This window comes from Lepidochelys kempii, chromosome 2, assembly GCF_965140265.1.
Source record: "Lepidochelys kempii isolate rLepKem1 chromosome 2, rLepKem1.hap2, whole genome shotgun sequence".
NCBI classification, from domain to species: Eukaryota; Metazoa; Chordata; order Testudines; family Cheloniidae; genus Lepidochelys; species Lepidochelys kempii.
Window position 1 is genome coordinate 25,371,285 of NC_133257.1, and position 24,131 is coordinate 25,395,415.

The 24,131-nt window shown below is 43.2% G+C and overlaps 2 protein-coding genes across 5 annotated transcripts in view; both read left to right on the forward strand.

Moving 5' to 3' along the window:
- ENPP2 (ectonucleotide pyrophosphatase/phosphodiesterase 2) overlaps positions 1-10,280 on the forward strand; it is a 107,255-nt gene extending 96,975 nt beyond the window's left edge. For all 4 annotated transcript variants that reach the window (XM_073330256.1, XM_073330258.1, XM_073330255.1 and 1 more), the window contains 4 exons: positions 295-372; positions 3,582-3,714; positions 5,366-5,522; positions 9,697-10,280. In XM_073330256.1, the coding sequence (XP_073186357.1) occupies positions 295-372; positions 3,582-3,714; positions 5,366-5,522; positions 9,697-9,867 (539 nt within the window). In that variant the 3' untranslated portion in view covers positions 9,868-10,280. The remainder of the gene's footprint in view (positions 1-294; positions 373-3,581; positions 3,715-5,365; positions 5,523-9,696) is intronic.
- Positions 10,281-10,382: 102 nt separating this feature from the next.
- Positions 10,383-12,884, forward strand: LOC140905850 (uncharacterized). The gene is made up of 3 exons (XM_073329344.1): positions 10,383-10,632; positions 11,062-11,630; positions 12,296-12,884. The coding sequence occupies exons 2-3, from the start codon at positions 11,432-11,434 to the stop codon at positions 12,841-12,843; spliced, it is 747 nt and encodes a 248-aa protein (XP_073185445.1). The 5' UTR covers positions 10,383-10,632; positions 11,062-11,431; the 3' UTR covers positions 12,844-12,884.
- The last annotated feature ends 11,247 nt before the right edge of the window (positions 12,885-24,131 follow it).

A 24,131-nucleotide genomic window follows, 5' to 3' on the forward strand; every position in this document is an offset into this window, starting at 1 on the left:
AAAAAAAAAAAGTTGCAAAACAATACAGCACAATTATCACACCACATGAGAATGTACAAAAATAGAAACAAATTTAGCTGGTGGAAGATTGAAACATGGACAAAACCCCTCTGTTCTGAGTCCATCTGTCATGCAAAGTAATAAGAAATTTTGTTTTAATTTAATCCAGAGTCTCATTTAGAAGATCATCTTTCTTTTGATTACTGCCTGCAATTGTTTAATTTATTTTTCTTGAGTCTCTGAGATTTTCACTAGGAACTTTCATGTTAACACCTCTTGTTCTATGACTTTCAGAACTAAGTTCCTCTGCAGAAGCTAAATATGATGCCTTTCTAATAACAAATATCATTCCAATGTATCCTGCCTTCAAAAGTAAGTATAACACTCTTGTGGGTTACAGCTGATTCCACACACCACTTAGCTAAGTGGTATAGATATCTTTCAAAAATGGTTTTGCTGCTGAACTATGGAATGAACTGATTTAGAGGTTTAGTGAATAACTTTCACCTGGCTTCTCTGAATACATGTATAGGAATACAGGTGGACCAAATGGATTTATCACAGATGGGGCTAAATGCATCTAAACAAAAAGTGAACTGACCTAAATCTAACTGAAACCCATTAACTTTTCTTTTGTTTGTGTGCCGCTTTGCTTCCTAGTTTTGGTGGGAGGCAGCAAACTATCAGACTATTCTGGTGGCATTTCTGGCTTGGCTGGAAGCAGAAAGTCTTGGAAGAGGCTCAAGAAGCAGCTCTTGTGAGATTTCCAATCCAAATTCTAGACCAGAGAGGTTTGGCTAAACCTCAAAACTCTGGGATGGTTTTCAAACCAAAGGAGGGATTTAGCAAGCCTGTGGGTAGAAACAAGTGGTGATCTACATAAGGAGCTTGAGCAAAGGTGGCAGAATGAGTTACCTGACCAAACAGTGGAAAATCATTACTGATTACTCACTCTGAAGTCATGATTTATAAAAATGCTATTTCCAGGAACATAATCATAGGACCAAACAACCATAAATTGCTCATATTGTGGTGGTCTTTTTTTATTTTAACTTGGTGTTGGAGTCCCCAACAACTCACAGGGTTCGCCAGTGGAGGGGTTGATGGTAGTCATGATTTCTGTAGTATTTGAAGTATGCACGTGCGGTACAGAGGGAGAAGGTCCCCATACAGAGGATTTTAAAATGTGTAATGGGAAAGTGGAGGATGTTTGAGGAGCTCTGTGCGTGTCCCATCTTTTATAAATGAAGATGCTTATAGGTTAAAGGAGGAAGTGTATTGATATCTTGTCCGATATGACAATCTATCTACATCCTTCAGAAGACACAGCTGTTCCATAATATGTTACAATATAACTAAGTCATTGCAGAGTCCACCTAGTTCCAGAAATTAGACAATTAATATCTGAGGGAATCTCACTGAAAGGAATGTGCTTTTCATGCTGTTTTAGATTTGACCTTCTTTAGAGATTAGAGGTTTTGCTATTCAATTAATCATAGCAGCACTGAGACTTTGTGCTTATGAAGAGCCAAGGACATTGAAAGTGTGTATGTGAATACTCAGTTCTACTGCTAGAGAAGAAACAGCAAGCTCTCTGTAGAAGATCTTTTGCAATGTCAGCCTTAGAATGATACTGTGCATTTCCTTTATCACTCATTAGAAAAAGATTAATAAAGCACAGAGAAATCTAGTAGGCTTCATCTAGAGCAGTGATACTCAGACTCAGTGGTTCGGGAGCCAAATTAGTGATCAGCGTTACCCAAAAGAGCCACCGCGTTGTTTTTATCAACAGTTGGTTAACAACATGGTGAAAGCAGCCTGATTGGTTAATAACTTAGATTGGTTACTAGTTAAATCACACAGTGTTGTAATATCATGTGCTGCAAAGAGCTGCAGGAGACACATTAAATATCCACTTGCAGCTCGCGAGCCTCAGTCTGAGTATCACTGATCTAGCGAAACTGAGGCTATGTCTACACTGGCAATTGAACAACAAAAATTTTCATCTTTCAGAGGTGTTAATCCGCCCCCGACCCCAAGAGATAAAAGTTTTGCCACGACAAGTGCCAGTGTAAAGAACGCATTGTCGGCAGGAGCGCTTTCCTGCCAACAACACAAATGCCGCTCGTTGGGGGTGGAAGTTTTTTGTCAGCAGGAGAGCTGACAACCAGCAGCTACCCAGCATGACTTTTAGTGGCATGGCTGTGGTGACCCAGCCATGTAGCTAAAAGCTGTGTGGTGTAGACAAAGCCTCAGTGAAGCTACAATAAATCTGTAGTAAGACTTCTAAAACTGTCTTGCATGACTTTCTGATAAACAAACTAGGGAAATGAAACCTAGATGGAGCTACTATAAGGTGGGTGCATAACTGGTTGGAAAACTGTTCCAAGAGAATAGTTATTGGTGGTTCACAGTCAAGCGGGAAGCGGGGCATATCAAGTGGGGTCCTGCAGGGATCAGTTCTGGGTCTGGTTCTGTTCAATATTTTCATCAATGATTTAGATAATGACATAAGGAATACACTTATAGAGTCTGCAGACGATACCAAGCTGGGAGGGGCTCCAAGTGCTTGGGAGAATAAGGATTAAAATTCAAAATGATTTGCACAAACTGGAGAAATGGTCTGAAGTAAATAGGATGAAATTCAATAGGGACAAATGCAAAATACTCCACAAAGGAAGGAAAAACTCAGTTGCACACATACAAAATGGGAAGTGACTGCCGAGGAAGGAGTACTGCGGAAAGGGATCTGGGGGTCATAGTGGATCACAAGCTAAATATGTGTGAACAGTGTAACACCATTGCAAAAAAAGCAAACTTCATTCTGGGATGTATTAGCAGGAATGTTGTAAGTAAGACATGAGACGTAATTCTTCCACTCTACTCCACACTGATTAGGCCTCAACTAAAGTATTGCATCCAGTTCTGGGCATTTCAGGAAAGATGTGGACAAATTGGAGAAAGTCCAGAGAAGAGGGGAAAAAAATGATTAAAGGTCTAGAAAACATGACCTATGAGGGAAGATTGGAAAAAATGGGTTTGTTTAGTCTGGAGAAGAGAAGATTGAGAGGGGACATAACAGTTTTCAAGTACATAAAATGTCACAAGTAGGAGGGGGGGAAATTGTTCTCCTTAACCTCTGAGGATAGAACAAGAAGCAATGGCTTAAACTGCAGGAAGGGTGGTCAAAGTCCAAATTTTTTGGTCAAGGTATAGTCAAGGTCCAGACTTCTGAGAAAATAATAATAAACTAACGATAATGATGATACGAAGTAAATAAAAAGATTTTGGGGTCCATTTAAAAGCATCTGGTGGTTTGGATTTGGCTCCAGTCCACCTATTGACTACCCCTGATCTAAATAATACTTGGTTCTGCCACATGTGCAGGGGACAGGACTATATGACCTCTCAAGGTCTCTTCCAGTCCTATGATTCTATGATACTACAATAATACCTCGGATAGCTGCATGCATAATATGAATGAACTGTTTGGATTTTTATCCTTGCACATAAAGCATATCTAGAAACTCCTATCTAAGCATTGTTTTGGTCACTAAAGGTAATCTTGTGTCTTTGCACAGAGGTATGGAATTATTTTCAAAGGGTTTTGGTGAAGAGGTATGCAACTGAACGAAATGGAGTAAATGTCATAAGTGGACCAATCTTCGATTATGACTATGATGGTTTACATGACACACCAGAAAAGATAAAACAGTAAGAGTTTATATTTAAATGCATTAACTGTTCTTAATGACTATCTAAAAATACAGTATTTCCCAATTAGCTGGTATTTGGGCTCGAGGTACAAGGTGCTAACTTGTAAAGCCAAGAATCAAGTTCTTTGAAGTCAATAAAACTGCTGGTTAGTTTATGATCTGGTAAGCATAAGTTTCTTGACTCTCGCATATCTTGTTAAAGGAAGTATTCTCAGGACTAAATGCCCTTATGGGTGGGGATAAAAAAAGCAATTTGTTCCGTTCTAGAGAACAACAATGGAACTACCGATCACCAGAGAATTCCCTACCTTGACCTTGTAGTGTTCATTCATCCTTCCTTTGATGGGAACCTCACTAACTGCAGTATTTTCCAATACTTTTACTTGTAAGTGTGGGGCACATTCTGCTTACATAGCTTGCAATGCAGTGCTAAGGACAATAGGGCTATGGATTTAAATACTCAAGTCTTTTGTTAATTCATGTTGAACAATGCTTTCCTACCAATAATCTTGAAATACCACATCAGAAGGTATATTCTAGAATCTTTACATCTGCTTGTCATATCTGTGGTGCTTTAACTATACAGTAACTAACTACTTAGTTCATTTTATGATGGTGACTACATCAAGAAAGCTTCTAGAGCCACAGTCTGAGCTGCACTTACTATAGTTTAGGGTGAAGAAAGAGAGAAAGTTAAAGTGGGCTGTTTTGCCATCTTTGTAGACCTTAGGTTTTTGGGACCTTCTGTGGACCACTCCAGTTCCCACTGTAAATTAGAGCAACCTAAAGACTTGGATATTTTTCTAAGAGGGATAATCTAATTCAGTCAGATACCATTGGAATTCATATGGGAATTAATGAGTGAAATTTTATGGTCTGTTATGTAGAAGCAGGGGTAGAGTAAGACATAGCCATTATAGGCCCATGTCTAAAGCCCCAGCTCCTGGAGTCATGTTATTACACTAGAATCTCAGCATTCATTTTAAAAAAGTTTGTAGAGCCCTCAAGGTTGCAAAGAAAATCTTGTAAATGTGTAGCCTGTCTGCTTTCCTGAGTCTGCAGATAGCCAGAAACAATAGCTCTAAATTGATTGAATGGCAGAGATGAAACCTCTCTGTGGGCCATGTCACAACCACTTCTGGCAATAAAATGTATGAATAACTTATCAATGGCTGACAACTCCAGTGGGGCCATTCCAGGAACAACCATTTGGGGTCCATTCCAGAGTGCAGAGGCATTCTAGCCACACCCGTCATCCCAGGGCCTGAGAAAAGAAGGGGAAATGGACGTAGAGCTGCTATGCTGACTTGAAGATTTCCTGTATGCTGAATGAATTCTCCTGGCTGATGCAAGAATCCAGACTCTGGACCCCAATGTTCTTTGCTTGGTTTCTGGTCTGTAATGAAGCCCTTTAAATAGGGTTGGTGGGCAACAAGTAGGAATTAATTTTAGAATGTTTCAACTTGGAGCCTCCTAGTGACCTCTATACCTACATTTACTCACATTCTAACTGAAGAGGACACCTGTCTGTGAAGGTGGATATGAGTACTCTGACAACACTACGTACAAATAGCACTTCACAAGGAATATCTTATTTAGGAGTTCATCTGGCAGATTTTGCTAAATGTTTGTTTGCATTTTCTTCCTAGGTATGTGGAAGGCAGTTCAGTTCCAGTTCCAACTCATTACTACAGTATCATAACTAGCTGTTTAGATTTCACTCAGCCTGCTGATAAATGCGATGGGCCACTATCCGTCCTTTCATACATACTTCCGCACCGGCCTGACAATGATGAGAGCTGTAATGTAAGTTCAAATAGGCTCTGCTACATTAGTTTCCATAACTAGTATGTATAGACATAGCCATGGGTAAAATCCCATTCAGTGACTTTTTAAAAAAAAAATGATTATTGAACACTTTTGAGAACTTAAACCAGAATGTCTTGCCTGTAGTCAAACACGGAATTGGTGGCAGAGCTGGAACAGAACTCAGGATTCCTGCTTCTAGTCTGAGACCCCTATGCTAATCATTGGGCTATATTGATCCTCCCCCATGACATAACAAAAGAAGGTGCGGAACTATTACCGCTCACTATCTTTAAGAAAAAATAACCCCTAAAATATGTTTTGTGTTTAAACATGTGAAAATGGTTACATGGAGTATGGAGATGCAATGATTTTGCAGCAGAGCAAATAACTTCTAGGGTCATAATACATGGCAGAACTCCTAATGAGGTCACCTTGGAGCTGTGCAGCAGGAAAAGTTCAATATACAGGCCAGAATGTGTTACGTGGTGGCAGACAACTGAATGTTTTCGTGGTGGTGGGTGGGGGGGAATCCATTGTGAGATGCAGCTAGAGCTGAATCTTTACAGTGTCTGCCTGCCATGGCGCTCTAGATGCCTCATACAACTTAAAAATAGAACACCATTTGGGGGTTTTGTGTTTATCTGGGATTGCAGAAGCAAAGAGGTGCTCTACCTGTTCTGTTCCTGCATTTTCTTGGGGCCAAAAGACTCTTGCTCTTTTAGATCTGTGGTAAGACTGTTCATAGTTGCAGAAGTTTGGTAAAGTACAATGGACCCAGTTCATATAGGGCTTTTAAATTTTAACGTCTGAATGTTTATACATGCTCCAAACATCAGGTGAGCGAGTGCATAAAACAAAGCAATGGAATACTGCATTCTGTGTGACCTGCAAGTAACCTAGACAACTGTTTTTGGACTTCTGCCTGAACTTCCTCTGTCTCTGAGAAATCTTTCCTCGTGGGCTATTCTCTATAGGTTGTCAGGAGTCTGTTTCCTGAATCAGAATGTTTATAGAATCATAGAAGACTAGGGTTGGAAGAGACCTCAGGAAGTCATCTAGTCCAACCCCCTGCTCAAAGCAGGACCAACCTCACCAAATCATCCTAGCCAAGGCTTTGTCAAGCCGGGCCTTAAAAACTTCTAAGATGGAGTTTCCGCCACCTCCCTAGGTAACCCATTCCAGTGCTTCACCACCCTCCTTGTGAAATAGTGTTTCCTAATATCCAATCTAGACCTCTCCCACTGCAACTTGAGACCATTACTTTTTGTTCTGTCGTCTGCCACCACTGAGAACAGCCGAGCTCCATCCTCTTTGGAACCCCCCCTTCAGGTAGTTGAAGGCTGCTATCAAATCCCCCCTCACTCTTCTGCAGACTAAATAAGCTCAGTTCCTTCAGCCTCTCCTCATAAGTCACGTGCCCCAGCCCCGTAATAATTTTTGTTGCCTTCCGCTGGACTCTGCCAATTTGTCCACATCCTTTCAGTAGTGCGGGACCCAAAACTGTATGCAGTACTCCAGATGTGGCCCCAACGGTGCCAGATAGAGGGGAATAATTACTGTCCTCAGTCTGCTGGCAACGTTCCTACTAATGCAGCCCAATATGCCGTTAGTCTTCTTGGTAACAAGGGCAAACTGCTGACTCATATCCAGCTTCTCGTCCACCATAATCCCCAGGTCCTTTTCAGCAGAACTGCCACTTAGCCAGTTGGTCCCCAGCCTGTGGCAGTACATGGGATTCTTCCGTCCTAAATGCAGGACTCTGCACTTGTCCTTGTTGAACCTCATCAGATTTCTTTTGGCCCAATCCTCCAATTTGTCTAGGTCACTTTGGAACCTGTCCCTACCCTCCAGCATATACACCTCTTCCCCCCCACCCCAGTTTAGTGTCATCCGTGAACTTGCTGAGAGTGCAATCCATCCCACCATCCAGATCATTAATGAAGATGTTGAACAAAACCGGACCCAGGACCGACCCCTGGGGCCCTCTACTTGATACCGGCTGCCAACTAGACATCGAGCCATTGATCACTACCCGTTGAGCCCAACGATCTAGACCGCTTTCTATCCACCTTATAGTCCATTCAGTCAATCCATACTTTTTTAACTTTCTGGCAAGAATACTGTAGGAGACCAAATCAAAAGCTTTGCTAAAGTCAAGGTATATCTTGTCCACTGGTTTCCCCTCATCCACAGAGCCATGTTGTGTTTATGTTGTCTTGGTGCACAAAGCCAGAGCTCCTGGTCCAGCTACAAGTAGGAGTAAACTTTCCAAGTCTACCCACAATACGCCTGGAACACTGTTCCTCCTGTTATCCATCAAGCACCTTTTCTCTACTCCTTCAATTCCTTCCTTGAAACCCCAAATCTCTGAGCAGTCTTCTCCCTATCACTAATTCCCGTGTTCTCTCTCTTGAACTTATTGCTTTATTTTTAGACTGTAAACTTTTTGGGATGGGAATGTGTCTTATCAATATTTAAATGCTGTGCGCTTTTTGGAGTAGGTATAAACTTACGATGCTGAGTTTATTTTATATATCTTCATACGCCTTTAAAGTATAAATTCATCAGCCTTGATATCTGCTGTGCACCATTCACTCCCTATGCTTACAGTGCTGTGTATATTTACAGTTGTGTGCATGCACAACATTATGTAAATTATGACTATTTGCCATCTTCACGTGGCCAAAAAACACTTGATAAACTAGAGAAAAATGTAATTGGACAAAATGGCGCTGATCCTGAGATCACCATATCAGCTCTGTTCTTGCACCATGGTATTCCATCTGATTCAAATGAGTGTCTGGCTGTGTCTAACCTCCACGTCTGTAGGGATGGGTGAACTGTGTGGGGTAAAAGAACTATCCTTAACCTCTACAAAACTTTTTTCTGAGATTTAAAAAATAGCGCTTTTTTTCATTGCTCGTTCCTTTTTTCACATCTCTGTGTTCCTGGGTTCTAGATGGGACTTGCAAAAATGTAATGAATTAAATCTCACAGCAGCCATGTATAATACAGTAGTAGAATTTCCATTTCACCAATGGAGAAACTGAGAGGCAGACACAGGCGCTGACTTTCCAAAGTGCCAGGGGATGCTTGACCCCTGGCTCTGTCCCAGGCCCTGCCCCCACTCCACCCCGTCCCCCAAGGCCCTAAATCTTGATTTGTCTTGCAGACTTCTTGTTTTGGCTAGTTTCCTATTGGCATATAGAGCTAAAGGTGATATAGTTTTGTCTCTGAGAAATATAGCCGATCAAAACAGACTGGCACTGGGTCACAGAGATGTACTTTAGATCACACTCTAACTTATTATTGAGTGCTTTACTCCCACGCTGTGCAAACAATCACTTCCCTCACTTACTGGCTCTCACAGAGTGACCCACAAACCTCACCTATTGCATCTGTGATATTTTTTTTTTTTTTGGTCACGTCTAACTCTGTTTCCTGGGGAGAGTAGACATTAGTTTTTAATGGCATAGGTTTGTTTTTACTTGGGGACTTTGTCAAGTTAATGAGGAAGAGATTAGTCTCAGGACCAAAACCAGAAGCTAAAAACTTTTGTGTAGAACTTGGTCTTGGGCAAGTTGGGCTAGTCACGTGCAAGGATGATGCTGCTGAATGGCTGTCACTATTCTTCTTACAGTGAGGATCTATGGAAGATTAAAATAGTAGTGAGGCATTGTGATTAGATGAGGCAAGGACATGCTGGTCAGGTCAGAATGAGGCTGTGGCTAAAGTTTGAGATAAAGGTTTAAAGCCTAACTAGGGCTAGAACTCGTTTACATAATATTATGCCAAAGTTGCAAGCTGCTTTTTGTGAGATTTTGATACAAAATGGCAGAAATATTGAGTGAGCAACAGATTTTCCAATAGCACCATCATTTGGTCCCACCAGGAGATCTACAACTATTCTTGCAAGACTCCTGATGTATTGGGCCATTCTCAGGTAACTTCAACTCTTTTTGAAGTTTGGCAACGTTTGAATCCAAATCCTAAAATTAAGACCTGACCCAAAACTATACCTCCATGCATTCTTTATTTACCATGAATTGACTTTGAATGGAAGAGCATGTGAAGATCATGTGTCTGATTGGAGCTAACTAATTAGGAAAGGTAACTTTCAAAGGTAGGACAGATTCTGCGCTAAAACTAAATCCAGTTGTTTTCATTTCAGAGCTCAGAGGACGAATCCAAGTGGGTTGAAGATCTCCTGAAGATGCACACCGCACGAGTGCGTGACATTGAACAAATTACGAGCTTGGACTTCTTCCGAAAGACCAGCCGAAGCTACACAGAAATTCTCTCCCTAAAGACATACCTGCATACATTTGAAAGCGAAATTTAACTTTCTGATTTTACTCAGTGCATCCTTCTATCAACTGGTGTATATTTTTATATTGTTTTTATATTTATTAATTTGAAACCGGGACATTAAAAATATTAGTATTTTAATCCTGTATCAAATCTTAAATATTAAGCCCTTGTGTCAGTTGTTTTGTTTCTCTAATGTTTAATGTAGGTATGGGGTTTTTAGGGTGCTTGTAATACTGCAGCTTGCATTCTTAGTCACAGTGTTTAAGTGGTGCTGTAGAATCGATACTTGCATTGAGGAAATATTAATTTTCCAGTGCTCCTTTGCCACGTTTGTAGTCCTGTACTGTATATCAAAATACTGAACATGTAAAATTACATTAATTTACTATTAACTATGTGACAGAAGTATTTAAACCCTTTAGACAAAAAGAATCTTAAATATAATAAACCACACATTCAGTTTTTTAATGTCTGTCTTTGCTTTCCTTTCAGAGGATATTTGAGTCACTGGAAGCTGAATGCTTTAGGCTTTCTTACTGACAGAGCTTGAGCCAATTTGTCATGCTTGCAAGTGTGGTTCTGCTGTCTGAAGTTACTATGAATCTAGGGCCCCTTTCTGATTCTAAGGGCATGTTTACACTTCCCTCCAGAGCAATCGATCCAGCGGGGGTCGATTTATTGTGTCTTTACTGCCGAGCGCTCTCCCATTGACTCCAGTAATCCACTGGAGCAAGAAGAATAGGTGGAGTCGACGGGGGAGCATCAGCAGTCAACCTACCACTGTGAAGACTCCATGGTAAGTAGATCTAAGTACGTCGACTTCAGCTACATGAATAACGTAGCTGAAGTTGCGTAATTTAAACCCCACCCCTGTCCCCTGCCAGTGTAGACCAGGCCTACGTGCATAGGACAGAATATGTAGTAGGCCAGGCAATCGATACTGGCCAGTAAGCATTTCTGACTCTGTGGCTAGAGCGTTCCTGGTACCACACCTCGGCAAGTGGAATAACGTTTGATGCGCTCCCACTTGAGTGCCACGGTGCCAGTGTGGACGTCCTGGTCTGTTAGTGTGCTCTGATTGGCCTCCAGAAGTGTCCGACAATGCTTGTTCTAGCCACTCTGGTCATCACTTTGAACTCTACTGCCCTGCCCTCAGGTGACCAACTGTCAGACCCGCCCTTTAAATTCTCTGGGAATTTTGAAAATCCCCTTTCTGTTTGCTCAGCCAGGCGTGGAATGCTCTCAGTGAATCTTTCCAGGTGACCATGCCTCCACGTGCCAGGTGATCCCTAGTATGGAGCAATGGCAAGGTGCTGGACCTCATCAGTGTTTGGGGGGAGGAATCTGTCCAGTCCCAGCTGCATTCCAGCTGCAGGAATTACGATATCTTCTGGCAGATCTCAAGGGCCATGCTGGAAAGGGGCCATGACCAGGATGCTCTGCAGTGCAGGGTTAAAGTGAAGGAGCTGCAGAATGCCTACCGCAAAGCCTGAGAGGCAAACAGCTGCTCCGGTGCTGCCCCCGCTACCTGCCATTTTTACAAAGAGCTGGATGGGATACTTGGGGGCAACCCCACCTCCACTCCAAGTACCACCATGGACACTTCAGAGCCCAGCTCAACAAGGCAGAAGGAGGAGCAGCAGCAGCAAAGCGGGAGCGAGGGTGCTCCGGCAGAGGAAGACACCCCGGAATCCCTAGATGCATGCAGCCAGGAGCTGTTCTCAAGCCAGGAGGAAGGTAGCCAGTCGTGGTGGCCGGTGCTTGGGGAAGGACAAACACCAGAGGAGGTTCCCGGTAAGGGGCTTTTATTTTGGGAAGAAAGTTATTTGGTGCTGGCTCTTGGGCCGAGGAGGGTTGGGGCTGCATGCATGCCTAGATGCGGAATAGGGTGTTGATGTGCGCTCTCACATCGTGGTAATTGGCCTCAGTGATCTCTTCAAAGGCCTCATCCAGAACTTGGGCAATGCGCTTGCGTAGGCTTTTCGGGAGAGCCACTTTTGTCCTCATCCCAGTAAGGCGAACTTGTCCGCGCCACTGTGCCGTGAGGGGCGGGGGGACCATTGCTGCACACAGGCAAGCTGCATATGGACCAGGGCAGAAGCCGCATTGCAGTAGAAGACCCTCCTTTGCTTCCCTGGTCACCCTCAGCAGTGAGATAATTTCTAGGACGAACTCCTGTGGAATATGTGGGGACAGTGTTCAGTATGGGGCCCCCTCCTGCTGTTGGCTCTCCCCAAGGCACAGAAACCCAGAGGACAGTACAGCCATGAAACAATCAGTCACGCTTGACCCTGTGCTGACTCACCATTTGGGGCTCCCGTGGATTATGTGCGCTCGCTTTGGGACGGGCAAATTATGCTATTGTGTAGACTGTGCTCTCCCTTGATTATGGCGGAGTCATTGCTCTGTCTGGTGTGAACAATGCTGCCGCTGTTAAGTGTTGTATTTTGCCTTTACAGATGCAACCTTGAGATCTCAGCCGTTTGGGTTATCAACGGCCAAGAGGCTGCAAAGAATCAGGGAGAGGCCACGTAAAAGCAAAGCGGACGTGCTGCATGAAGTAATGGAGCATTCAGCTAATGAAAATCAAAAAGTGCAGGAGTGGCAGGACAGCGAAAGGAGGATCCGTCAGCGGAATGAGGAGCGCCGGCACAAAAGCGCGGTGCTCCGGCAGCAAAGCACGGATCGGCTGATAAGAATCATGGAGCACCAAGCGGACTCGATCCAGGCGCTCGTAGCCATGCAGGCAGAGCACTACCATGCCCGCCCCCTGCTGCAGCCCTTGTCCCAAAACTCTTGTGCCCCCATGTCACCTCCAACCCACTTTCCCCAACATCCGGGTTCTTACCGCCACCAGCTGCCTCCAACACCTGTAGCTTCACCACCCAGCCCTGAAAACTACAACCCTTACCCACTGCACTCAACCCCCATCGCCATGCAGTATAGCCATCCTGAAGTGCAGCACTCATTGCACTGCACTCCAGACAGGACATACGCAAATCTGTGATTGTACTGTTCCCCACCCCATCCCCTTGCCCTTTGTGTTTCCCAAGCAATTGTGTTGTTTCTTTTCAATAAATTTATTTATTGGCTTTGAAAACATTCTTATAGCATAACCGTAGCCCAGGAAAGCAACAGGCCCTGCAAGTCCGTGTATCATACGTAGCGAACACAGATTCCTACCACACTTCACTCCCGTGCAGGGCACCACACCAGACATTACTGTTGGCTTTCAGCTTCAAATTGCTCCCTCAAGGCATCCCTCTAATAGCCCTGGTCTCTGGCTGTTCAAATTCAACCTCCAGGTGTTGAACTTCTGAGTTCCATGCCTGAGTGAATTTTTCACCCTTCCCTTCACAAATGTTATGGAGGGTACAGCACACGGATATAACTGTGGGGATGCTGTTATCAGCCAGGTCCAGCTTCCCATACAGAGAGTGCCAGCAACCCTTTGAACGTCCAAAAGTGCACTCCACAGTCATTCTGCACCGGCTCAGCCTGTTGTTGAACTGCTCCTTGCTGCTGTCAAGGCTCCCTGTGTAGGGTTTCATGAGCCACGGCACCAGAGGGTAAGCGGGGTTTCCAAGGATCACAATGGGCATTTCGACTTCCCCTACGGTGGTGGTCTGGTCTGGGGAAAAAAGTCCCGACTTGCAGCTTTCTGAACAGGCCAGCGTTCCGAAAGATGCATGTGTCATGTACCTTTCTGGCCCAGCCTGCGTTAATGTCAATGAAACACCCACGGTGATCCACAAGCACCTGGTGACCCATAGAGAAATACCTCTTCCAGTTAACATACTTGGAGGCTAGGTGGGCTGGTGCCAGAATTGGAATATGTGTGCCATCTATCGCCCCTCTGCAGTTAGGGAATCCCATTTGTGCAAAGCCATCCACAATGTCATGCACGTTATCCGGAGTCACAATTCTTCTGAGCGGGATGCTATTAATGGCCCTGCAAACTTGCATCAGCATGATTCCAACGGTCCACTTCCCCACTCCAAACTGGTTAGCGACCAATCAGTAGCTGTCTGGAGTTGCCAGCTTCCAGATTGCAATAGCCACCCACTTCTCCACCCTCAGGGCAGCTCTTAATCTCGTGTCCTTGCACCACAGGTTGGGGGCGAGCTCCTCACACAGTCCCATGAAAGTGGCTTTTCTCATCCGAAAGTTCTGCAGCCACTGCTAGTCATCCCAGACTTGCATGACGCTGTGATCCCACCACTCAGTGCTTGTTTCCCGAGCCCAGAAGTGGCTTTCCACGGTGGTGAGCATGTCCGTGTACGCCACGAGCAAACTCATGTTGTTTGCGTTACTCGAGTCCATATCATCGTCTGAGTCCTCACTGTCACTTTGGATCTTAAGGAATAACTTGACTGCCAAACGTGATGCGCTGGCGAGACTCGTCAGCATATTCCTCAGCAGTCTGGGCTCCATTCCCGCAGACCGAAAGAGAAGACAGAGCACACAGTACAAAAAATGTTGAAAGATGGCGCCAAATGTGGACAAAAGTGAAGGGAATGCTGGGATGCAAACCGATGCAGCACGAGGCGTTGGGACAGGACCCAGAATGCCCCGCACTCCCTGCCCCCTTCTCACAAGCCACAGTGCCAGAACGGGAAGAGGAGCTCTGTGGGATAGCTACCCACAATGCACCGCTCCCAAAGCCGCTGCAAATGTGGCCACGCCAGTGCGTTTGCAGCTGGTAGTGTGGACAGACCGCAGCGCTTTCCCTACTGCGCTCTCCGAAGGCGGGTTTAACTCACAGCACTCTACGTCTGCAAGTGTAGCCATGCCCACAAGGGGGTGGCTTGAGCAAAGTTGATCTGGAGATTAATGATAAACAATGCAGACTGAACCTTATGCTGCCGTTCTTAGAAAGTTGTTCTTCAGGGCAGAGTGGGACTTCAGGCTCGATGGAGGTTTGCCATATTTCTCTTGGTGGTAATCCGGTTTTTTATGACCTCATTGTAGCAATCTGCACCTTGGGATACAAGTGTGGGGATAAACCAAAACTGTTCTTTTTCAAACAACCTACGGTTAATATTTCCATTTATTTATTTTTTTAAAAATGAAGATAATACTTTCAGTACTTTTGAATAATCCAACAGTCAGGTTTGGTATTCTAATACAAATGCCAAAGTCCGCTTAATTTATCAATGAACACAACATTAGCATTTTAATAGGAGAGACTTTCAGATGAAGTTCTAATGATTGAACAGAAATAAGTTCACATAGCTTTGTTTGAGAAATGTTCTAGTCTTGCAACATAAAAGTTGTCTCTTGTGGTTGTCTGGTAACATTGGAAGTATTTTATTTTTCTGTAGGCTGCAGGCAGGGCTTTCTGCCACCACAAACTTTAATTTCTTACACATCCTACAAAGGGTATTTCCTTTAGATTGAAAACTGTTTCCAGTTAAAATGTCCCTGTGAACTCATATAAACTGAATCTAAGACCACCAGTACTGTGTGTTTTGATCTTCAGGTCAATTTTTAATGACTTAATCTCTCTCCATTTCCTCCAAATGAAAAATACACTGAGATATAACCATGGAGTATTAGATCTCTTAAAAAACACTCTGCTTTAGGCACCGGTTAAAGAAATGACTGTCTGCGTCCCTGCTCTTGTATTTTAATTTCATTGAACAATGGTGGCTTAAAGATCAGTGTGTAGAGAAATGTGAAATTTAACTCATTTCATATTGTCAAAGTATGCAGTGCTTTAGCTTCCATTGTGTCGACAGCAGGAAAGGATATTCACACCTTGCCTAAACTGTTGTATAACTGTTAAATGTTGGCTGCATTTGAGTAATGGGTGTGGTGACTTCTGAATATAAAATACTCCTTTTGTGATGAAAGGTTCTATGTCAGGGGTTCTCAAACTGGGAGTCGGGACCCCTCAGGGGGTCAGGAGGTTATTACATGCGGGGGTTATTACATGCGAGTTGTCAGCCTCCACCCCAAACCCCGCTTTGCATCCAGCATTTATAATGGTGTTAAATATATTTAAGTGGTTTTAATTAATAAGGGGGGTTGCACTCAGGCTTGCTAAGTGAAAGGGGTCACCAGTACAAAAGTTTGAGAACTGTGCTATGTGAATATAAGACTTTTAGTACAGAACTCTCTAAGGTAACAGAATCCTGCTGGAGGAAGACTAAACATTTTAAAGCTAACTTTTAATTTCCCTATTGCTTCTTTTAAGAAAAGCAGCCAATTTATTACTACCCAGTGGAAAGCCCTCCTGCTTTCCACTCCCTTTGGGCCATTTTGAAAACATGCATAAAATACCTTGTGTGTCTTGCGCTTCCCTTTCCACCACAAATGCGAAGTTGTTACTTCCAAACTTCTGATACTACCATGGCTTTTGTTGTGTACAGAGTGGTCACTATCAGGAAAATGAACACTGAGTTTGCCATCCAGGTGCATAAAATGTCCTGTGTGGTGGTAGAGCTGGTCAGTTCTGCAAGAAATTCTCATATTTTTCCATGCCAAAGCCAAAATTTCCTGCAAAATGAAAATTCTGAGATTTCAGTTTGGGATGGTCAAAATGTGTTGCTTCGTTAAGTTAAACTGTTTTGCTTTGACTTTAAAATTTTGAGTCATTTCAGTTGGACTCGTATAATATAAATCAAAGTGGTAAAGTTAGTACAAAACATTTTATCTTAATGAAATGACATGTTCTGATCCCCCCCACCCCCCGGTGAAATTTTCAGTCAGTATTTTCCTGGGAAACTGCTAAACTGGTCCTGCATTTCACCCCAGTGTTGCCCATATTTCAGTAATGGGAGAACAGTTTCCTATATTATATGAAAAAAGGAGTACTTATGGCACCTTAGAGACTAACCTATTTATTTGAGCATAAGCTTTCGTGAGCTACAGCTCACAGTAGCTCACAAAAGCTTATGCTCAAATAAATTGGTTAGTCTCTAAGGTGCCACAAGTACTCCTTTTCTTTTTGCAAATACAGACTAACACGGCTGTTACTCTGAAACCTCTATTATATGCAGATTCTAAAGTGCTTTGGGCTCCATATGGGAGAAAGGGACTATTGAAATGTTATCAGTAGCTCCACACCATATAATGGGTCTATTCCCAAGAGTGAAGTTGCATGCATAAATGTTTGCAAGATCAACCTCCTTGTATGGCTGCAGGCAATTACAGAACAAGCCCCTTATAGTCCCCAACCTCTCAATGATGTATTTACAAAGGAATGGGCCAGCGTATCTTTAGATGGAATGCAGCTTTTGACATGTAAAATCCTTCAAAAAGCACTTGATTTCATATCCTGCAGCCATCAGCTGTTTCAGGATAAGCACAGACTCTTGAATTCAGGAGTTGGCAGGATCTGTACTGTAAGGAAAGGGGAGGAAGGCCTGACTCGTGAGTGATCTTGGTTTAGAACAGCTGGATTTGTGGTGTTGGTGTGCACCTGTATTATGTCACTTTGAACTGTTAAATTTTAAATTAGCTTTGAATTCACCTTTTTAAGAAAGCACTGCCATCTTCTCTGAAGAAACCACCCAGCTCAGGTGGACCATTCTCTGTTGGAGGATGCTACTTTGGTCCTGGATATATTGCTCACAACTCCAAGACTGAATGGGAAACCCCCTTTCTCTTTCTTGAAGAACTTTGCATAGACCCCGTCTATTGTACCCATTCCTAGAGAGTTGAGCTGCTGCACATTTTCCTACATTTTGGGCGACTACTAGAGAATTTTAATGCACCTAGAAGTAGTTTGTGGCAGGTACTGCATCTGCTAAAGTACCTCTGATCTACAAAAGTCTGGTAATGTTTTCACTTAGAAAAGCGTATTTCATCTAGGGGTCTTGTGTTGCTTTTACAGTCATGAATTAATTTTCACCCTATTCCTGCAAGGTAGCTATTCTCTGTTGTACATATGGGGAAACTGAGGCACAAAGAGGCTGTCATTTGTTCACGGTTGTGCATTCAACACAGCAGCAGTGAGCTGTGAATAGCTCTATGCAGGAGGCTAGAATACCACTCTCCTGTTTTCATGCCCAGATCATCACAATCCTAAACCTCTCCAGGGCAGAGTTGCCAAGGTGGAGAAAATCCTGTAGTATAATTCTACAAAGTGGAAAGCTGAGAGTGGAAAATAGATTCCTCATGTGACTTAAATTGAAATGCAGGATTCCAGAGGCAAAAGCTTAGTACATTGAGTACAGTAAATTAGTGCTGGATTAAGCCTCAGTAGGGCCCGTATCCAATCCAACCAAACAACAAATCAAAGCGTTAGTGGCAATCCTTGCTCCCTGCCAATGCTCTCTCCAGGCTCCAGTTTGGATGCCAGCATTTTGTAGTGGTGGGGGTCCTCTGGGTATCTTTATATGCAAACTCTGTGAATCTGTAGCCTCCAGCCTAGCCGAGATCCATGGATTTTACTTTGGTCTGTCCCTGGATGGAATGCCATGCAGCTAATGCACCCATTCTGATGTATGGAATATGTGCTGATAAGAAAAGTATATATTGTGAGAATAAAGCTTCCAGCAAATGGATGATGATCTATTAACTTGGCAGCTTCAAAGTGGGGCCATATGTGTTTGGTGTGTGTAAAGTTCAGCCCTCATTCAAGACAGGAGAAAAGGTATTTTAAACACTGGAAAAAACCTAATCTAGTTTCTTCTTTGCACTTGTTGTGTAAATACAAGATAAGGACAGTATTCCCAAGGTTACTGCAAACAGCTCATCACTACAGAGTACAAGCTAACATTTACCAAATGTATATTGACATAAAAAGCAGCACCACCACAGTAAACTGCGGTAAACAAAACCACTTGTTTCTTTGCATTTACAAGTCAAAAGTTTTAACCAATGAGATGTAAACGGTTTAAATATTTTACTGAATCTCAGTGCACAAAGAACAGTCTCTTTTTAAAGTTTTCCTCTTTCATAATGTAGTGCATGCATTAGTTATTTTTAGGGCTGTCAAGCGATTTAAAAAAATTAATCGTGGTTAATTGTGAGATTAAAAAAATTAATCGCCGTTTTAATTGCACTGTTACATAGTAGAATACCATTTATTTAAAAATTCTGGTGGTTTTCCAGATTTTCAAATATAGGCTTGGGGCTAGGGGCTCCAGACTTCAGCCCCAGTTGGGGTGCGGGGCTGGGGGCTTCAGCCGCTCTCCCCTTTTGAGGCTTCAGCGCACCTCCCCTGCCCCGCCCTGCCCCCCACCGCCGATGCCTCCCTCCCTGCCCAGAGGTATGTGATTAATGCATTAAAATTACCACATTAATTTTTTTTCAGTTTAATCCCAGGCGTTAACTGTGATTAATTGACAGCCCTAGTTATTTTGAAGCATAACATCATTATCGTTGTTTTCTGAATCTGCTGGCCAAAAGGCCATTGGGATTTGTTGTGCACATTTCGCCATAGGGAATTTAGCAGGTGAAGAAATCGGACTAATATTAATAGTCAATTTTCAAGATGTAATTGATTGACCCTGCACATGGAACTTGCTAGAGAATGTTGGAAGCGTTGACCAAAATGGGGAATGTTCTTCATGAGAATTTACCTTGGAACGGTTTGTCAGAAGCTGGGAATGGGCGACAGGGAATGGATCACTTGATGGTGACCTGTTCTGTTCATTCCCTCTTCAGTGCCTGGCATTGGTCACTGTTGGAAGACAGGCTACTGGGCTAGATGAAGCTTTGGTCTGATCCAATATGGCCATTCTTATGTTTTTGGGACAGCTGTAAAATTTAATGAACAGTTCTGTTTGCTGCACAAGAGAGAGAATCTAGTTCTGACTGATTTGATTGACAGGGTAGGTGGAGGGGAGAAAATTGGAATGAAAGGGAGAGGAGAGACACGGGCGGTGTGTGAACCCCCACATTCGGGAAGACTAGCCCCAGGTCCCGCCCCTTCCACCTTAGCCTGCTTGAGCCCTCCCCTGATAGATTGCTAGCCCCCACTTTCTACCAAAGAGATCTGACTCCTAGGACAGGGCTATGCAGCCAGGATCATGGCCACTTAGGGGAGAAAGAGAAACTCAGGTTTACAAAAAAAACTTTAAATTTTTTTCCAGGGGAGAACATATTTTGTCTAGAAACTACCCACATTTGAAAAGTGAAATTAGGGTTAACAATTGGCCTACTCATAGCGTTTCTCAAATGCGGACACCATGGCCACATGCAGCCACCAGAGGCTCTTCTTGTGGCCACAGCCTCCTGGGCTGTGATGGGGGGCAAAACAGTGCCCCCCGCTTCCTGTTGCTCCTGGTTGCCCTGCCCCGCTCTGGAGACATCTGGGGCACAATGTGGGAGGACCAGGCAGCCAGTGAGTTCTCTGCCTTCCCAGGGATGGTGGGGCCCTGCCATGCCAGGAGGCTCTGGCTGTGGGGCTTCAGGCTCCAGCCTCAGAGTCCACCCATGCAGCTTTGCTTTCCGTCCCTGGGCCCTGGCTACAGGGCTTCAGGTTCTGGCTCCTTGCTACCTCCCCCAGCTATCCACTGCCTCCCCTGACCCCCGCCACCCCCATCCTGGGGCTTAATTTGTCCCCAGGCTTACCACAGCTGAGTAAGTCTGCTGTGAAATGTGATACCTGTATGTTTGTAAATATCGCTTTTCACAACAGACTTACTAGCTAGCAATAAATTACTATGATTTGGACATGTATATGTGCATATTTTTGTTTTTCCTAAAGCTAATAAAGTGTTTTAGGAAAAAGTGAGAGAGCTGCCACCAGCAAGAGTTGGTGGCCGCACTCTGAGGCCACCAAATAATTTGTCCTGAGAACCCCTAAGGTTTTAAATGTGTAAAAGTGATGAGAAACATGTAGCTGTAAAGACAAGTGTAAAAGTCAGGAAACTGAGAGTTAAGATTTTGCAAGCAGCCTTAGCTCTGTCCCTTCTTTTGCCCATATAATGGGCTTCATTGGTGTGTTGTAAAGACTGCACCAATTACTGGAGCTTTTCACTGTATCAACAATAAATGACAATGCAATGCATGCTCCTTTCATGCCACTGCATGTTTCAATGTGGTAGCCTGGCCTCTTTGCTATTTTGTGTGGCATTAATGAGGTAAAGGGGCAAATCAAGCCTGTTTCTGGAGTGAGGAAGGAACAGAGCCATATATTCAGTAGAGGTTCTTAATACTTCTGTGCAGGGTGGAGGAAGTACATTAGACTCTAGCTCATTGTAAGATGGCAGCTAGGGGGAGATGGGGTTTGCGTCAGCTGCAGAAATATGAGAGAGGCATTTGGGCAGCCAGCGAGAGAGGTCCATGACTTCTTAGGAAACATCTTAATGAGCATTTTTCACTCCAGTGAGCTCTCTGTTTATATTTTTAAGGATATGGTTGTACTCTAAAGAACTCGACATGGGTTTAAAAATAAAAATATAGATGACCATAAACAGTAAAACAGGGTTCACCGTCTAAGGGCCTGATCCTGGTACTCCTTGCAGTAATGTATCAGGAATAACTCCACTGGGTTACATGGGGTTACACCACAATTACATGGGAGTAAGTGAGAGCGGAATTTGGCCCTGAGACTGTAAGCTCTGATGGAGAAGTCAAGGGTTCAGTGTCCTATAACAAACAGTTGTATTGCACTGGTTTAGAGAGGATGATCGTACAGTAGTTACTGAGGGCAATGTAACAATAAGATCCTCCAAACCAAATTCTTGGAGTAGACTGTCTACCATAGACCATGCTCTGAGAGATGATGTCAGCAAGGTGAGAGAGCTCTCAGCTGTCAAACCCTTGACATCTGATCTGGTTAACCTCAGACTTTCCATACCAAAAAAGCCCTCTTCTCTGGTTAGAGAAAAGGAGTACTTGTGGCACCTTAGAGACTAACCAATTTATTTGAGCATGAGCTTTCGTGAGCTACAGCTCACTTCATCGGATGCATACCGTGGAAACTGCAGCAGACTTTATATACACACAGGGAATATGAAACAATACCTCCTCCCACCCCACTGTCCTGCTGGTAATAGCTTATCTAAAGTGATCATCAAGTTGGGCCATTTCCAGCACTTCCAGCATTTCCATTTGTGCTGGAAATGGCCCAACTTGATGATCACTTTAGATAAGCTATTACCAGCAGGACAGTGGGGTGGGAGGAGGTATTGTTTCATATTCCCTGTGTGTATATAAAGTCTGCTGCAGTTTCCACGGTATGCATCCGATGAAGTGAGCTGTAGCTCACGAAAGCTCATGCTCAAATAAATTGGTTAGTCTCTAAGGTGCCACAAGTACTCCTTTTCTTTTTGCGAATACAGACTAACCAGATTTCAGAGTAACAGCCTTGTTAGAGAATTACATATGAAATTTAGGTAGGAAACAGCTTTCTGGAAAGGTTTCAACTGAAGAGGGTGGGGAGACAGGAAGGAGTTCCCATTGGTCCTGTAAGAGACAGCTAGTTCCAACCTTAACTACAGTGTAATGTCACTATTGTGGCTCAGCTGTAATCAAACTTTACAAAGTGTGTGGGGAAGCCATGTGTGTGAAAGATAACCCAAATTAAAATTGTAATATACTTCAGCATTTACACTGGGTAGCGTAAAACTCCCAACAGTGAATAACTATGCCTATTGACCCACCTCAAATGAGAATCTGCCTCAATTTCCATTAAAAGTCCTGCCCTTCAACCTCTCAGAACTATGACCTTATAATTAGGGCACAGGACTGGGACTTAGGAGATCTTGGTTCTTTTCTCCACTCTAACTCAGTCTTCCTAGGTGACCTTGCGCATGTCAAGTAAATAGCTCTGTGCCTTTGTTTCTCCGTGTGTAGAAATGGGGAGGATAATACTGAGCTAACTCACGGGGGTGTTGTGGGGTTTAAATCACTGATAGCTGTGAAGTGCTCTATGATGATCGACCCAGGAATAGCTACAAAGGAATAACAAAATAATACTACCAAAAATCAAGTTTCAGGGCTCTCCTGTACCTCGTGGCTTTAAGACCTTTTTAAAATTTAGAAGTTGTCTGTTTTGGCTTGTTTTAGAATGATACTGTGCAAATACTGGTTTCAGAGTAGCAGCCATGTTAGTCAGTATTCGCACAAAGAAAAGGAGGACTTGTGGCACCTTAGAGACTAACAAATTTATTTGAGCATAAGCTCACGAAAGCTTATGCTCAAATAAATTTTAGTCTCTAAGGTGCCACAAGTCCTCCTTTTCTTTGTGCAAATACTGAATCTAATGCTAGCTTTTCTCAGAGTGTTACTCATGAACTCTAATCTGGTTTTTGGTGCCTTCCAACAAACTACTTTTTGTAAATTGTAATTTATTAAGACATTTAAAAAAAAAGACACAATTTTGATTTCCACCCCAGGAACACAGGACCAGTTTTTGTAAATGAAAAATTTCATAAGAGTCTGTAAGATGTTTAAATCTACTTCATGTGGGTGGTGTCTGCCTGGAACCACTTAAAGTCATCAAGTCTATTAGGTCAATGATCTATAGTATGAAATGGAAATTCTCAGTGCAGGCCTTGACCTGTTAGACCAGGTTAATACAAACTCTTGGGTAAATACAGATTTAACATAACTCCTCAATAGAATAAATTGAGTATTGCCTCCCCTGTGACTCAAAGCCAAGTAAGAAAAAGAGCATGATCACTTCTATTTATACAGGACTGGAATTGATAGGGGAAGCCAGCCTTCCTCTCAAATACTGAAACTTGGACCCAATGCAACTTTCATTGAGGCTGGGGGAGTCTTTCCATTGACTTCAATGGGAGCTGAGTTGGACATCTAAAATTCACCCCTGGAGAATGAGCTAACAAAAAGCCTATGGAGCTCTTACGTCCTCTGAGGGCGTGTGTCAAGAAGTGGTGGTCCCCCAGGAGAACATACAAGCTAACATCACACATTTCAGTAGGTGCCCCTTTTATGGAGACATAAGTGAGCTGTAGCTCACGAAAGCTTATGCTCAAATAAATTGGTTAGTCTCTAAGGTGCCACAAGTACTCCTTTTCTTTTTGCGAATACAGACTAACATGGCTGTTACTCTGAAACCAGGGAAACCTTTGTTCTTTTCTTTCTTGGTGTTTTGTTGAAGAAGAAAAAGTGTTTATATATAATGTTTCCAATTTATGTAACTTCTTGGCTGCATGGAGACTTCAGCCTGAACTAAAGGATGCACTTTGTTTCAACTCTATCACCCTAGTCTTTCCTTTGCCATAAATTATTCTCACTATTTTCAATGGATTTCTAGGTGCATTCATGAAACATGGGAGCCCTCCTGTGGACAAAATAATTATTAAACATTCCTGTAGCTGGTTTCAGAGGAACAGCCGTGTTAGTCTGTATTCGCAAAAAGAAAAGGAG

What these genes read in the sequence shown, in the direction of transcription:
- LOC140905850 (XM_073329344.1), top strand. Translation starts at nt 11,432, where the DNA reads ATGGACACTTCAGAGCCCAGCTCAACAAGGCAGAAGGAGGAGCAGCAG. An exon ending in AACACCAGAGGAGGTTCCCG is followed by an intron (nt 11,631 to 12,295) that starts GTAAGGGGCTTT and finishes TTGCCTTTACAG; the next exon opens with ATGCAACCTTGAGATCTCAG.